Below are 13088 nucleotides of genomic sequence, written 5' to 3'. Positions count from 1 at the left end.
TGCTAACTCCATAATTTTCAAATGTTTTGTTTTACCATCTCTTCTTAAATATCTTTGTTGAATAGCAAAAACCCCTGAACTATAAACAAATGAGAGAAACAGCATCTCTGAGCAGATATTTCTAGTTAAAAAAACCTAAAACCAAAATACCACCACAGCACAGTATTGCCAAGTACGTACATGTTGATGATAGACCACGCTGGAGATGTCAGATTTGGTGAATGCAAAGGGGAAATCTGCTGTCAGGCTTTATTCTGTTCATGTCCATGTACACCACATCTCTAGGAAAAAATAGTACTTCAAATGAGATTTAGGTACCAAGTGGAAGGAAGTAAATTTAGAACTAGCCTGTGGCCTTTCTTCACTCCTGGCTTTGTGTCATAATCTGTGGAATCTGTTAGTATGAAGCTGAATAGATTTCTGACTCTACACAGCCTTGCCATGTACAGGTGTGTTCTTAAAGCACTTCCCTCGTTCTGTCCGGCAAAACAAAGAAGCCTCACAAACTTTGTCCACAGTCAGCTACTTCTTATGAAAAGCTAATAGGTGGCTTTTTTTCATAAAGTAATAGCTGGAATGTCTTTTTTTAAGTAAAACTGGTTCCCTATTAAGTGACGGATCCCATCCATCCTTCAAATACTGAGCTGATGTTACCTAAAAAACTTCTTGTGTTACTAGGTAAGTATTGAAATAAGAGGGCAACAGGGAACTAGATACCTCTCTGAGCATCTTCTAAAAGAACCACTTATTGCTAGTCTTAATTACGGCAGTAGTTGAAGTGTATCTGTCACCAAAAACTGACAGACCCAAGTACCTAAATGAGGGCTTCCAGTGCCAGTACTGCTTACTAAAGTGAAAACAGCAGGAGTTACACCAAATGAACTGATTTTTTTGAAAATAATTTACTAAAATATACAGGTACATTTTCCTTTTCAGTATAAGTTACATAATTGTATACATTTTTAGCTCTTTCTAGGTGCTTTTGGTAGTAAGGCTGCAGCAGTGGGCTGATGACTAAAGCCTTCAGCATTGCTCTGTACACAAAGAGTCAGTGCAAGGATATTATATTTTCTAGCAATGTACATTTTTAGTGAATACACTGAAGATGAACCTAATTTTTATTTGATACAGCTCAAGCAGAAGTGGACTGTAGTGCAATTCTTGCTTATGGGAAAAGAAAGCCTGTACAGAAAATATGCAGGATGCTCAAACCACAATTTGTTTACTGCAAGCTGTTAATAAAACATTTAACCACAACTACTTTGCGCTTCATAAAAAAACTCATACAGGTTATAAATGAAAACCTCGTCTATGAAAGTTCTTCTCTGTAGAACAGTGCTTAACTGCAAGACATACAATGCTTTGGTGGTAGAACTTCCATGGACTATCACGGAAAAATGTTTCCAGAAGAAATAATCCTCTTACAAATCAACAGCCAGCTTCCTGACAAAAGGGAGCTGGCAACTTTGAAACGCTCATTCCCTTCCTCTGTGAAAGACAAGCCCTGACAAAGGAGAACATGTACTGTGTTAAAACCTATTGTGGCACAAAAATCAAAACTGGCCCCTGGGATGGTTCATCAGTTCAATACCTATGTTCTCTAGTTCAAGTTTATTCAATGTGGCCTTAACAGGCTGTACCAGACTACTAGAGGAGGAGTACTCTGATCATTTTTCTTCATCAGTCTTGGTCTAAGTCAGCGAAGCAGGTACTTCTAGTCTCTCTTCTTACTAGTAATATACATGGTCAGAATAATGATCATGCAAACTTCTTCTTTGTAGCTGTAAATCGTTCCATATACTACAAAGAAAACAAAAAAATCTCGATAAAGGATTCATTACTGCTAAAAGCAACTAAGCTTCTGCTCTCAGACTCAAAAACATTGTGCATCTAAAGCATATTTTTGTAGCCCAGATGTAACAATTAGAGTTTTAATTTCAAACAAACAAAAAAAATTAAAAATATTTATGCCATTTTCTGCAATTCACATTAATGGTCAACTCTCTCGTGGTAAAGATGAACTAATGTTAAATATGAATTATTTTTTGTCTTATTGAAGACACACACCTGCCATCATTAGCTACCCTTCAAGAGATGCTGATGAAAATAATTGATCCTCAATCCTGTGAGAAAGTTTATCTTTGAAGAACTCTTGAAATTGCTTTTGGAGGTAAGTTATGAGTCCAGTACCAGTGACAATACCAATATACTATTTTGTGCTTTTGTTCACCAGCATAAATGCTTAGTATTCTGAGGAGGTAATGGGTAAGGACTTCACTGGAAAAAAAAGACAAAACAGACAGACAAAATTCCAACCAACCAAAAAAAAAACAAACCTTGTCATAGCCTTCCAGTTCTCTGAGTTTCTTGATTTCAAAGAGGTTGCCTTCTACTGCAAGCAGCGAGATCTGGGAATCACTGAGAATACTCTGAGGAAGCATGCTGAGTTCTAGACAGTTTTCTTCTAAACGCAAGACTTTGAGGCGTGGACAGTGGGAGATCTGCACTGAGATCTGGGAAATCTTGTAGAAATAAAGAAAAAAAAGAGAAACTGGATTTAAATGGTAGTGATCCATGATTATTAAAGTGACTTGTTCCAGACTTACACAGAACAATTACCATGTTCTAAATATAAACTACATTAACTAGTTAGCAACAATGCATAAGCAACAAATGATCAAAAAACCCAAGAATTTTTTTTTTCATGATGACAGGCAACCTACACATCTGTTTACCACACTCCTACTCGAACTGTCCAAATAATTTTCTGCCTGACTAAATTCAGGATTTGTTATTTAATCAGGCAGTTGGATGTATTGGTACATAAATTCTAGTTATGATCCCTCATTTGTGTTGTGTCCAGATGTCTTCTAGCTATAAAGTTTTGATGGTCTCATCTTATGTTCCGTGGATGTACTAAGTCCAAGATAACCATGTCCTAAATTTACATGCCCATAATGTCTCAGTTACCAGACCTGATTCTGATTCAAATTTAGTTCAATAGCCTGCAATTCTCCAACACTGTCGGGCACATTTTGGATCTGGTTTTTTGACAGATCTACCACATCCAAGTGGCGAAGACCACAGAGTTGTGTAGGCACAGTCCGAAGCTGGTTTCCAGAGAGGCTCAGGGTCTTGAGAGCTGAAAGCTGTCCAAAGGCAGCTGGTAGTTGCCTCAAGTGATTGCCATTCAAGTGTAGTGTTTCCAGTTTTTTCAGTTTGCACAGCTCCTCAGGTAAAGCAGCTAGAAACAAACGACAAGAACAAACATGTGACCTAAATGAAGAACAGTATACATTCATGCACCTTTAATTCAAGTAAGTTTTTGCATGGAGAACAGTGCTATATTAAGTAATTTCTCACAGACTTCCTCTCCGTTTTCCATTCATCCCTCATTCCACCTACACAGGTATATATAACCTCTAGAACTCCTGAGCTGCTCTATAGAGTCAGTTCCATTATGGAGTCAAAGAGGTTTTAAATGACATTTTTTCAAAAAGGCAGATAATACATAATTAATGCATAAAAAACCTAGTTTCTTCACCTCATTCTAATTTTTCCAAGAAGTTGGATGTTTGTCCAACAGAAGCAGTAACAACCTCTGAATGGCCAGCAACAATGTCTACACCATCATCTTCATTACCTGTTCTCTATGCAAGTACTAAACCATCTGACATTGTTAAACCCTCAGATCAGACAAGTCACAGAAGAAAAACATTATGGTTTTAAGTACTCAAGTCATTGTAGAACATAATACAACTAAGCTGGCAACTAGTTTTGTAGAATTTATGGTTTGGGGGTTTTTTATCCTATACGTGAATTCCAAGGGTTTCAGTCTAGGTGACTAAACTCCTCATTTACATCCTGTGAGTTAAACAATTAAATTTACTTTCTGATGAGAGAACAAGGTTCTTATTTTAAAAACCTATGGAGATATTAATTTGCAGGCATACTCAATTTGTTGTTGTTTAGAACGAGGCTCTTCAAAAAGGAAAATTTTCCAATGAGAGGTGGCAAGGCCTCTATTTTGTTGTTTGACAAGTCTATTGTCCTTAAGTTGCTTGTTAGTTTCTGCAGATCTTCAGGAAACTATGGAGGAGAAAAGAGACACAACATTTAAACAGTTGATACAATTTTGAATGTTCAAGTTATACAGCTTAAAATGTGAATTGGAATTTGTATCACTATTACATACTGTCATATGTATCACAATGACCAATCACTATACTGTGGTTGGCAAATTTGCTTAATACATATTTTTAAAAATATCTTTTCATCTGGGCAAGTGAAAAAGGATATAAAGAAGACACATATCAAGGAAGAGTAGTTTTTCATCCAAAGTACTAAAATCAAAAAAGGAGAAGAAAGCTTGTTTATGTTTTAATCCTCTTGTGTGCTTCTCTTCAACATGCCTATCATTTAAAATATTCTACAGCCAGCTGACAATGCAGAGTAAGATTGGGAAATTTTTCACTTGCTTTCCTCTTTCAGTAATTAGGTATAGCATTTTCCTTACTCTTATTTACATCCTGTATCACTTTGTACTGAGCCCTGAAACTGATCTGATAAAACGAAAAACCTGACAATCACCATCAAGGAGTCCTGGTGAATATGCAAGTGGTTTTGATTCTCCTTTGGTTTGACAGAGAAAAAGGGAAGAAAAGGTAGGATAGTGGAAGAAGATACCATAGAAAAGTCTTGGAAAATTACAGCAATATAGTTATTTTGGCTGTCCTGTGAATTGTTGTTTGACTTACGTTCCAGAATATTCTGTGTTTTTCTATAGTTGAGCCTAAGTCAAAACAATTTCCAATAAAATAAACTGTCAGGATGCTTACAGCCCAATGAACAGACTATTCATATGACTACAATTAAATACAGTGTAAGTATCGAAATATGACAAATTGTGGAGTGTCTTTCTAAGTAACAATATGGTTACAAAATTTGTATTTTCCCCCTGAAGTTCAGAGACATTTTTTAAAAAAACCCCATCATAATACTTCTTGAACATATATGCACTCTAAAGCATAAGGTCGCAAGCATACAAGTGCCCCAACAGATAAATCCTCAATCAGAAGACAATGCAAGCAAAAAGGTAAAAAGAAAATAAATCTTGAAATACTTTCCATCACTATTTGTGAGAAATACATGTATGCAGTATATTATGACAATGAGGCGGGAATTTCTCTCCAGAAGTGTCAGTCGTGCACACAAACAGCCCTGCTTCCTTGGTGTTACATTACCTCAGTAAGTCCCTTTCCTGTGAGCTGAAACACACCAGTTTTCTGTGCTGTCTCCAGGTGGGCTTTTAATGCACTATTTCCCATCCTAGCAGTTCTCTCAAGCACAGTGTTCTAGTGACAGTCTCAGCCAGTTTCTCAGTTACTCTGTGCTGGATAACTGCAATCCAAAGTCTCTGTGATAAAGTAAATGTAAAAAGTCATTTTCTCTGCACCGTCTCCAACATAACAATCATTTCAACACACTGAATAATTTCACTGCTGCGTTTTCATCTCTCTCATAACTAAAACCCACAGTTCAAAAGATTTACCTAGAGTAAGGTGCCTTCATTTTAGCAGTTTTATTATGGAAACGATGCAACAAGCATAGTTCAACCTAAGAAGAAAAGCTGCATGCTTTCCACATTTTGCCTTTCAGGGCCCTATCGCGCAGGGAGATTCTCCACCGAGAGTGGCGAGATTTCTGCGGCATCCACCAGCCCTGGCCTGCTGGCAATAGAATCATAGAATCATAGAATCGGTTGGGTTGGGAAAGACCTCTGAGATCATCAAGTCCAACCCTTGGACCAAATCCAGTCCATTTACTAGAACATAGCACTCAGTGCCACGTCCAATCTCAGTTTAAAAACTTCCAGGGAAGGTGAATCCACCACCTCTCTGGGCAGCCCATTCCAATGCCTGATTACTCTCTCTGTAAAGAAGTTTTTCTGATATCCAACTTAAATTTCCCCTGGCAGAGCTTAAGTCCGTGCCCCCTTGTCCTATTGCTATATAAAGGCTATAGTACGGCTTTATTTCTTTTTTGGAAACATTTATTCTATTCAGAGCAGCGACTGCTCTGCCGTGGCTGCATTTGCAGACACAGGACACCCATGTCCATACCCGCAGCAGGGCGGGGGAGTCCCGGGCCGCAGGATTAGTGTCGTCTCCGCAGTCGGTCGTGGGGAATATAGCCTGGGACGCCTCTTAAGCAGCCGTGACGGGGAGCACGCCAGGAGCAGCGCTCTTGGCGGCCCGAAGAGCGAGGGGCGAGGCCATCACTGACCCCCCGCAGGCCGCGGTGCCCCCGCCCCAACCCTTCGCCGGGTGCCCCGGCCCCGGCCCCGGCCCCGGCCCCGACCCGGCCCCAGCCCCGCAGGGCCCCGCCGGGGGCAGCAGAGCCCGGCCCAGCCCAACCCACCTGCCCGGGCGCCGCACGCAGACGCTCCGCGGCGGCGGAGCCCCCCCTCGGCCCGCGCTCCGCCCTCCAGAACGGCCGCCCCGGCGGCTGCCGGAACCGGACGCGCGCCCCGCCTTTCCTGCCGCGCCCGCCATGGCGACGCCCGAGCTCTCCCTGCTGGAGGCATCCCGCCGGGACTCGGGCAGGCACCCCTCGGCCGAGAGGTGCTGCCGCATCCCCGCCAGCCCCAGCCCACATCCCCGCGGCGCGGCCGAGCCCCAGCCTGAGCAGAGCTCGGGGCTCGATGCGGAGCGCAGCGGCGGGGAGGGCCGGCCGGAGGGGCCCGGGCAGCGCTCAGCCGTGTCCGCGCTGCTGCAGCGGTGCGTGGCTGAGGGCGCCGTGAGCCAGGTGCGGAACCGCCCCGGCCCCGCAGGGGCACCAGCAACGCGAGTCATGCGCGGCCTGCGGGTTGTGAGGGGAAAGGCATGGAACCGCAGGAGAGCAACAACAACTTTAAACCATTATCAAGAATTTTCCTGGTACGTTCTAGCTCCTGACTGCGTGTTTTCCTGTTGTTTGTCTTTCACAGGAGACATTGGATTTAACTTGCAGGGAAACACCATGCTTTGTGAAATTCTCAGAGATGGAAAAAGCGGCAAACATGCAAGCTGAAATGAATGAGGTACCGCCTTTACTGTTATTAGTGTGTATGACCAGCCTTTGCGAACGCAGATTTGGGCAAGACTCTCCCCACGTGGGTGTGCCCTTCCAGCCTGCACAGTGGACTTTTTAGGTGAGGCACAGCATTCACAGAAGTGGCCCCACCATTTAAGTCCTGAGGTTCATCTGCCACAGCAGAGCGAGCTTGGACAGTGACAGTGAAGTCCTTGGGACTGTCACAGCACCCAGTACTAACCGGGGCTGACCCTGCTGAGCATCCGAGATCTGACGGGTTGGGATGGCAGGGAGGCATTGAACTTCCAGGGGATGGTCCCCCACTAAGACTCAAACTCATGACCTTGTGTTATTAGTGCACACTGAACACTTCAACACTTGGAGGCAATACAGGGCCCCCGGTGAAGTTTCAGACTGCTATGTGCCTGTTTGGAGGAGTTTTTTAACAGTTCAGCTGTTTAACAGTTGGCACTTTTTTCCTCAGTCATCGGAATTATCATACTGGAAAGAACAAAACCATGAAACAAAACTTTATAAGTAGAAAATCTCAGAAAGCTGCACTTTTGACTGAAGTGTTACCTGAAATGTTATGAAGAAACTGAAGAATAAATAAGGATTTGTAGCTGACATCAATTCACAGAAATGTGGTTTTTTATAGGCACGTATTGGCTTGGTTAGTAAGAGGTAATTCAGTGATTTCTTACTCCCTGAATTGGCTGTTGGTTTGTATTTTATAATGTTTTAGATGCTATACAGACTATGAAACTGCTTTGTAGAATATGTAAGTAGAAGAGACATGGATTTGAAGGGTGCACTATTCAGTGACTAGGGAATTGGCTGGATGGATGCAGCAGAGAGCTGTGATCACTGGCTCCATGCCCAGGTAGAGGCTGGTGACAAGTAATGCCCCTCAGGGCTCTGTCTTGGAACCAGTGCTCTTTCTTATTTTTATTAATGGCATGGACGGTGAGACCAAGTGCACCCTCAGCAAGTTGGCCAGGGAGACAAAGCTGAGCAGTGCAGCTGACACAACAGAAAGATGGGATGCCATCCAGCAGGGCCTGGGCAGGCTGGAGAAGTGGGCCTATGGGAATCTCATGAAGTTCAACAAGTCCAGATGTAAGGTCCTGGGGCAATCCCAGGCCTGAGTACAGACTGGGAGATGAGCTCATTGGGAGCAGCCTTGCAGGGAAGGAGTTGGGGGTTCTCATGGATGAAAATTTGAACATGAGCCAACAGTGTGTGCCTGTGGTCCAGAAAACCAACCACATCCTGGGCTGCATCAAAAGCACCCTGTTCAGGAGGTTGAGGGAGGGGATTCTCCTCCTTTACTCTGCCCTTGTGAGACCCTACTTGGGGTCCTGTGTACAGGTCTGGGGTTCCCATCATAAGAAAGACATGGACCTGCTGGAGTGAGTCCAGGGAAGGACCACAAAGATGATCAGAGGGCTGGAGCACATCTCCCGCGAAGACAGGCTGAGAGAGCGGGAGTTGTTTGGCAACCTTTCAGTACTTCAAGAGGCCTTAAAAAAAAGAGGGAGAGTGGTGTTTTACACAAGCAGATAGTGCTAGGACAAGAGGAGAGATTTAGTTTTAGATATTAGAAAGAAATTCTTAACTGTGAGGATGGTGAGTCACTGGAAGAGGTTGTCCAGAGAAGTTGTGGATGCCCCATCCCTGTAAGCGTTTAAGGCCAGGTTGGATGGCGCTCTGAACAACTGGTCCAGTGAGTTGATATCCCTGCCCATGGCAGGGGTTTGCAACTACATGATCTTTAAGGTAACTTCCAATCCAAGCTGTTCTGGGATTCTATTGTGAGTTTCTGTGTTTTAGGAATGAGTTACAGGATCTGTCTTTTCCAGCACAAATTACCAATAAATTGCCAAATTATTTAAGTTGGCTTTTTTTAAACTGTTTTTTCTATTGACCAGAAAAGCCCTACCCTGTAGTAGAAACACTCTGTTTCACATGCATGCTCTCCCCCATGCTCTCATTTTTTCCTTTTCTACTTCCTCCTCCACCCCAAGAGGATGAACAATATTTGGATAAGTATGTTAAAAATGCATTTTCATTTGATATTTTTATTGTTGTAGATAAAACTGAAAACTGAAATTATGCAGTTGGAGAATGAGACAGCCGACATTACTCACCATTTTTACCTAGGTAAGTGCAGCTATACCAGAGAAAAAACAAGAGTCTTAAATGACTTAATCAGCAGGTTAATTTTTCATTTGAGTATATCACAATTATAAAAGTTATTGCAGCAGTTATCTTTGTTAGAGGTGGTAACTGTTTTATTAGCACCTGAAGAATATTTCCATACTATTCAAACATGCATACTCTGCTGTCTCACTAGAAGCTCTGTATGTAATTAATTCTCCAAAAAAGTAGGGTGGAGTGTGCTCAGCTCCCCAGGGTCAGTGGAGCATCAGTTCTGAGATCAGCAGTAACCTTTGGCCTGCATGTGCCTCTCTGCTTTTTTTCCAGAAATTCAATGTATTTCTGTTGCATCTGTATGCCCCTAAAATTACTTGTATTTTTAATTTAGCACGTTGGGAGCATATGTATTCAATTCTTTATTCTTTCACACTTTTCCCACTGATTTTATGGATGCTTAAAAATACTCTAACTTGCTGCTATTTTGCTAGGCTAGTGAAATCTATTGTAATACTTCAGTGCTATGATATAGTTTAAGAAGTTGACTTCATCTCAAAGAGAATTTTCTTAACTATAGAAGTTGTATCTATATCTCTTAAAAGTAGGTATTGTGACTTTGAGGTACCTGCTGATACTAAACCATGTACATTCCAACAAAAGCCACTGTGATTAATGTCTCTCTTGAGTGTAAACTCTCCAGTGCAACAAATTGGTGTTTTTCTGTCTGTCTTTCTCCTGAAAAAATTTTACTCTTGTTTTAGCAGGACAGTAGGATCAACTTCGCAATTTTATTTTATAGGGAAAAAATGCAAGATTTTGCAAGATATGAATAGACACTTGGAAGCTGTACTGAAAGAGAAGAGGGCTCTCAGAAAGAGGTTGATAAAACCCAGATGTCAAGACAGCCTGCCTGTTGAGGCTACTTTCCACAAGTAAGTAATTGTTCTTTGTTTGCATGAATCCAAATTAATTTGAACTACTAGGCAGTAAAAATCATGTGCTGTCATTCATCTTTCCAATGATAAGAATAGAAATTAAAAAATGGTAGCAGAACCTCAGCTAAAAGCTAGTAATTTACTTGTTGATAAATTCATAGGAAGACAGTGATACATATTTTTCTGAATAATAACTTAGGTTATTGGTGTTGTTTTCAGAAGACTACAGAACAATTTCCATTGTATTGCTTTAAACAAGTGTGCTAAATGCTCAATTTATTAAGCTTCTCCAAAGCAGGAATTGTTACTTTAGTGTTGAGTATGTTTTTTCCGCTGTCACTTGCTCAGGCTAAGTGTGAATGATTCCCAGACATGCATAGTGCATTTCTTAGAGTAATAGATGAAGAGTTATTGCAGAACAATTAATTAGATGGTTAGGAACTTTTATAAAACTGGAGAAGAAAACTAAGAAAACCTGGGCAAAGAAATAAGAGCTTGTAAGTATTAAATTCTCATTATTTAGCACAGTTTTTGAGTAGAGGGCTCATTCTTGGTTACAGGTGTATAGTACAGTTGCTGACTGAGGCTGTGACTTTCATTGAGAAGCTTGAAAGCCATTTGCAGTCTGTAAGAAGCATCCCTCAGATACCGAATATGATGAAGAATATGGTGAGTAGCAAAAGAACTGAGCCTGCTCTCTTCTCCAGCATTAAGAATGCAGTGCTCTTTGGTTGTTTAGGTTCCTTTTATGTCCTGCTAAATTGACAGGCTTATAGAGATTAAATCCAACCCTTTTCTGTTTCAGGACACTGCTCTGACCAAAACAGAAGTGCTCGTGATGGACTTGGAGGAGCTGACAGAGCAAATACTGAAATGGAGAGAACTGCAAAAAGAAGTGTATTCTGGCAGCATATGGAAAAGTGCTGAATTGGACTTTGGCTTATCTTTAACTTAACAAATCTTTTGCCTGAAATAGGATGGCCATTCAAAGAACTACCTTCTTATCGTCCTCTATGGAAACTGCAACACAGTTGTGTTTTAATCCAACAGAGACTTTGTAGGTAGTTGTATTTCTGTTATTAAGTAACAGTTCTCCAACTGTTTACTGAAAAAAGGACAATGAGTTGTAGCTCACAGGAAGACTGGCTACTGAGAAGCCTGCGAAGGAGTTACTTTTTGAAATAGTTGGATAGGATTCCCTTGGAGGCTGTATCTTCAGTGGGATTTTTTTAATAATTTCTTATGCATTTGCTATAGTGTCTTTATTCATTTTTGTAAAAATCTTGATAAAACATAGTATTTTGTACGCCCTTGTAAAACTTTATTAAAAGCACTACAAGAGCTCATTTTTTTTGCTTTTTATATTGTTATAAAATCCTATAGATTAAAATTACAGACCAAAGCTTATGCTTCTATGGGAGTTCCAACCAAGAAATTAAGTTACAGTTTATTATGACTGTTATGTGGTTTTGTGGGAAAGCCAGGAATGGACTCAATAATATAAGGCAGAGCTACTGATTTGCAAACGATACTTCAATGATAGTGGTAAATTTATTCTTCAGATTCTCTTTTTCTATTGCTTGCCCTATTTTCAGTGTCCCCCTTAGAATAAAACTCTTCTTCCATGAGTAGGACTGACAGTTTGTCAAAAACAGTGATTATTCCAGTTTGTAAGGTTTAGTGACTTCTAGGTCCTGAAAAGACTGGTTGGTAAAATGTCACTGGCAGGACATCTATAAACCAGTATAGCTGGTTGTTTGGAGTATGCCCAGTATTGTATTCAGGATACAGAGCAGACTGGAAGTGATGCAAATGTATTTATTCCTTTGTGTTGTTGTGTCATTTATCTGAATTCTTCATACATCCAACCTCTTGATTTCTGTTGGTGAAATAGGAGCCCTTTGTTTTTTGATAGTAACCATTAGGTGGCTCAGTATCACAAATTTCACAAGTTTATGTTGATTATTGCATATAAATTTATAGAAGAATTATGGAAGAAATCTTTGGCTCTTTGTTGAGCACACTCTATTATGACTTAATTTTAACTGGTCTATTTTATATTTGATATTTTCTGAGAATCCCATTTTAAGCCTTGTGGACTGTATCATTCTGCTGGGTGTGATGACAAGGCATCCAATTTAACAATTCTCAAGCATACTATGTAAGTATAACTGACATTCCTCTCTGCTGCTGTTGAGAAAAGTTAAGAGGATAAAAACAATTTGGATTAGGTCAAGCAGAATGTTACTAGATAGAATCTGAGAATATAAACTGGTGTTTGAGTCCCAGAGACTTCACTGAGGTCTTTACATGAACACTTGCTAAACGTCATTGCAGGATTTGAGAACAAAGTCTCATGTGACCATTGGTTCAGATACAGAAACAAAGATCTTCCACACAATTGCAGAGGAGATAACATTTTTACTGAAAATGTTTTGCACATTCTGTGAAACAGGAAGAAACAGAATGCAGACTTCTGAACTTCTTCGGGATGAGAGGTGGTCATAGGTTGGACTCGATCTCAGAATTCTTTTCCAACCTAATTGATTCTGTGAATCAGTATCCTGTACCTCTATCACAGGCTTAGCCTCTCTCACTCATTGTCTGCAATGGTGATTTGTGTTGGGCAAATTAAAGCTGTTGCAGCTTAATAATTTCAGAGGTACAATGAAAGCATTTCTAGTTAGTTTGTTCATTATAATTCTTTGAAATATGTGTTTTTCCCATTTCCTGAATAGTTGAGCATATTTTCTTCTTTTACTGTATAACTGAAAAGTTGAAAGAGTTGGGAGAGTTTAGCTAATTGCCATTTGCCACTGATGTACCAATTAATTCTTTAGTATGATTTAAAGGAATAAATCTGTTGAAGTATACAGCTTGGACGTATTAATTTTTGCATCTCTGTGGTGAGTCATGAATGAA

At 40.7% G+C, this 13088-nt stretch overlaps 2 protein-coding genes across 4 annotated transcripts; one reads left to right on the top strand and one right to left on the bottom strand.

Moving 5' to 3' along the window:
• Positions 1–213: 213 nt before the first annotated feature.
• On the bottom strand, positions 214–6506 carry LRRC57 (leucine rich repeat containing 57). 3 transcript variants are annotated; one of them, XM_071558331.1, is made up of 6 exons: positions 6421–6506; positions 5244–5416; positions 3954–4089; positions 2976–3244; positions 2337–2522; positions 214–1800 (listed from the first exon to the last, which is right to left on the bottom strand). In XM_071558331.1, the coding sequence occupies exons 2-6, from the start codon at positions 5325–5327 to the stop codon at positions 1759–1761; spliced, it is 717 nt and encodes a 238-aa protein (XP_071414432.1). In that variant the 5' UTR covers positions 5328–5416; positions 6421–6506; the 3' UTR covers positions 214–1758. The 3 variants fall into 3 exon arrangements, with proteins under 3 accessions (XP_071414432.1, XP_071414434.1, XP_071414433.1); XM_071558333.1 differs by having other exon boundaries at positions 3063–3244; XM_071558332.1 differs by lacking the exon at positions 6421–6506 and adding an exon at positions 6123–6300.
• Positions 6507–6541: 35 nt separating this feature from the next.
• HAUS2 (HAUS augmin like complex subunit 2) lies at positions 6542–13039 on the top strand. The gene is made up of 6 exons (XM_071558324.1): positions 6542–6807; positions 6989–7081; positions 9168–9237; positions 10031–10163; positions 10727–10835; positions 10972–13039. The coding sequence occupies exons 1-6, from the start codon at positions 6553–6555 to the stop codon at positions 11119–11121; spliced, it is 810 nt and encodes a 269-aa protein (XP_071414425.1). The 5' UTR covers positions 6542–6552; the 3' UTR covers positions 11122–13039.
• Positions 13040–13088: the final 49 nt, after the last annotated feature.

Source organism: Pithys albifrons, chromosome 6 (genome assembly GCF_047495875.1).
Source record: "Pithys albifrons albifrons isolate INPA30051 chromosome 6, PitAlb_v1, whole genome shotgun sequence".
Taxonomy (NCBI): Eukaryota; Metazoa; Chordata; class Aves; order Passeriformes; family Thamnophilidae; genus Pithys; species Pithys albifrons.
This window is presented reverse-complemented; position numbering and strand designations above follow the sequence as displayed.

Bases quoted from the DNA above. Each gene is read 5' to 3' on its own strand.
- LRRC57 (XM_071558331.1), bottom strand. From the start codon at position 5,327: ATGGGAAATAGTGCATTAAAAGCCCACCTGGAGACAGCACAGAAAACT. The intron at 2,523-2,975 runs GTCTGGTAACTG...TATTTCTACAAG, and splicing joins TAAATTTGAATCAGAATCAG to ATTTCCCAGATCTCAGTGCA. The intron at 1,801-2,336 runs GTTTGTTTTTTT...TTTTCTTTGTAG, and splicing joins AACTGGAAGGCTATGACAAG to TATATGGAACGATTTACAGC.
- HAUS2 (XM_071558324.1), top strand. From the start codon at position 6,553: ATGGCGACGCCCGAGCTCTCCCTGCTGGAGGCATCCCGCCGGGACTCG. The intron at 10,164-10,726 runs GTAAGTAATTGT...TCTTGGTTACAG, and splicing joins GTTGAGGCTACTTTCCACAA to GTGTATAGTACAGTTGCTGA. The intron at 10,836-10,971 runs GTGAGTAGCAAA...TTTCTGTTTCAG, and splicing joins CGAATATGATGAAGAATATG to GACACTGCTCTGACCAAAAC.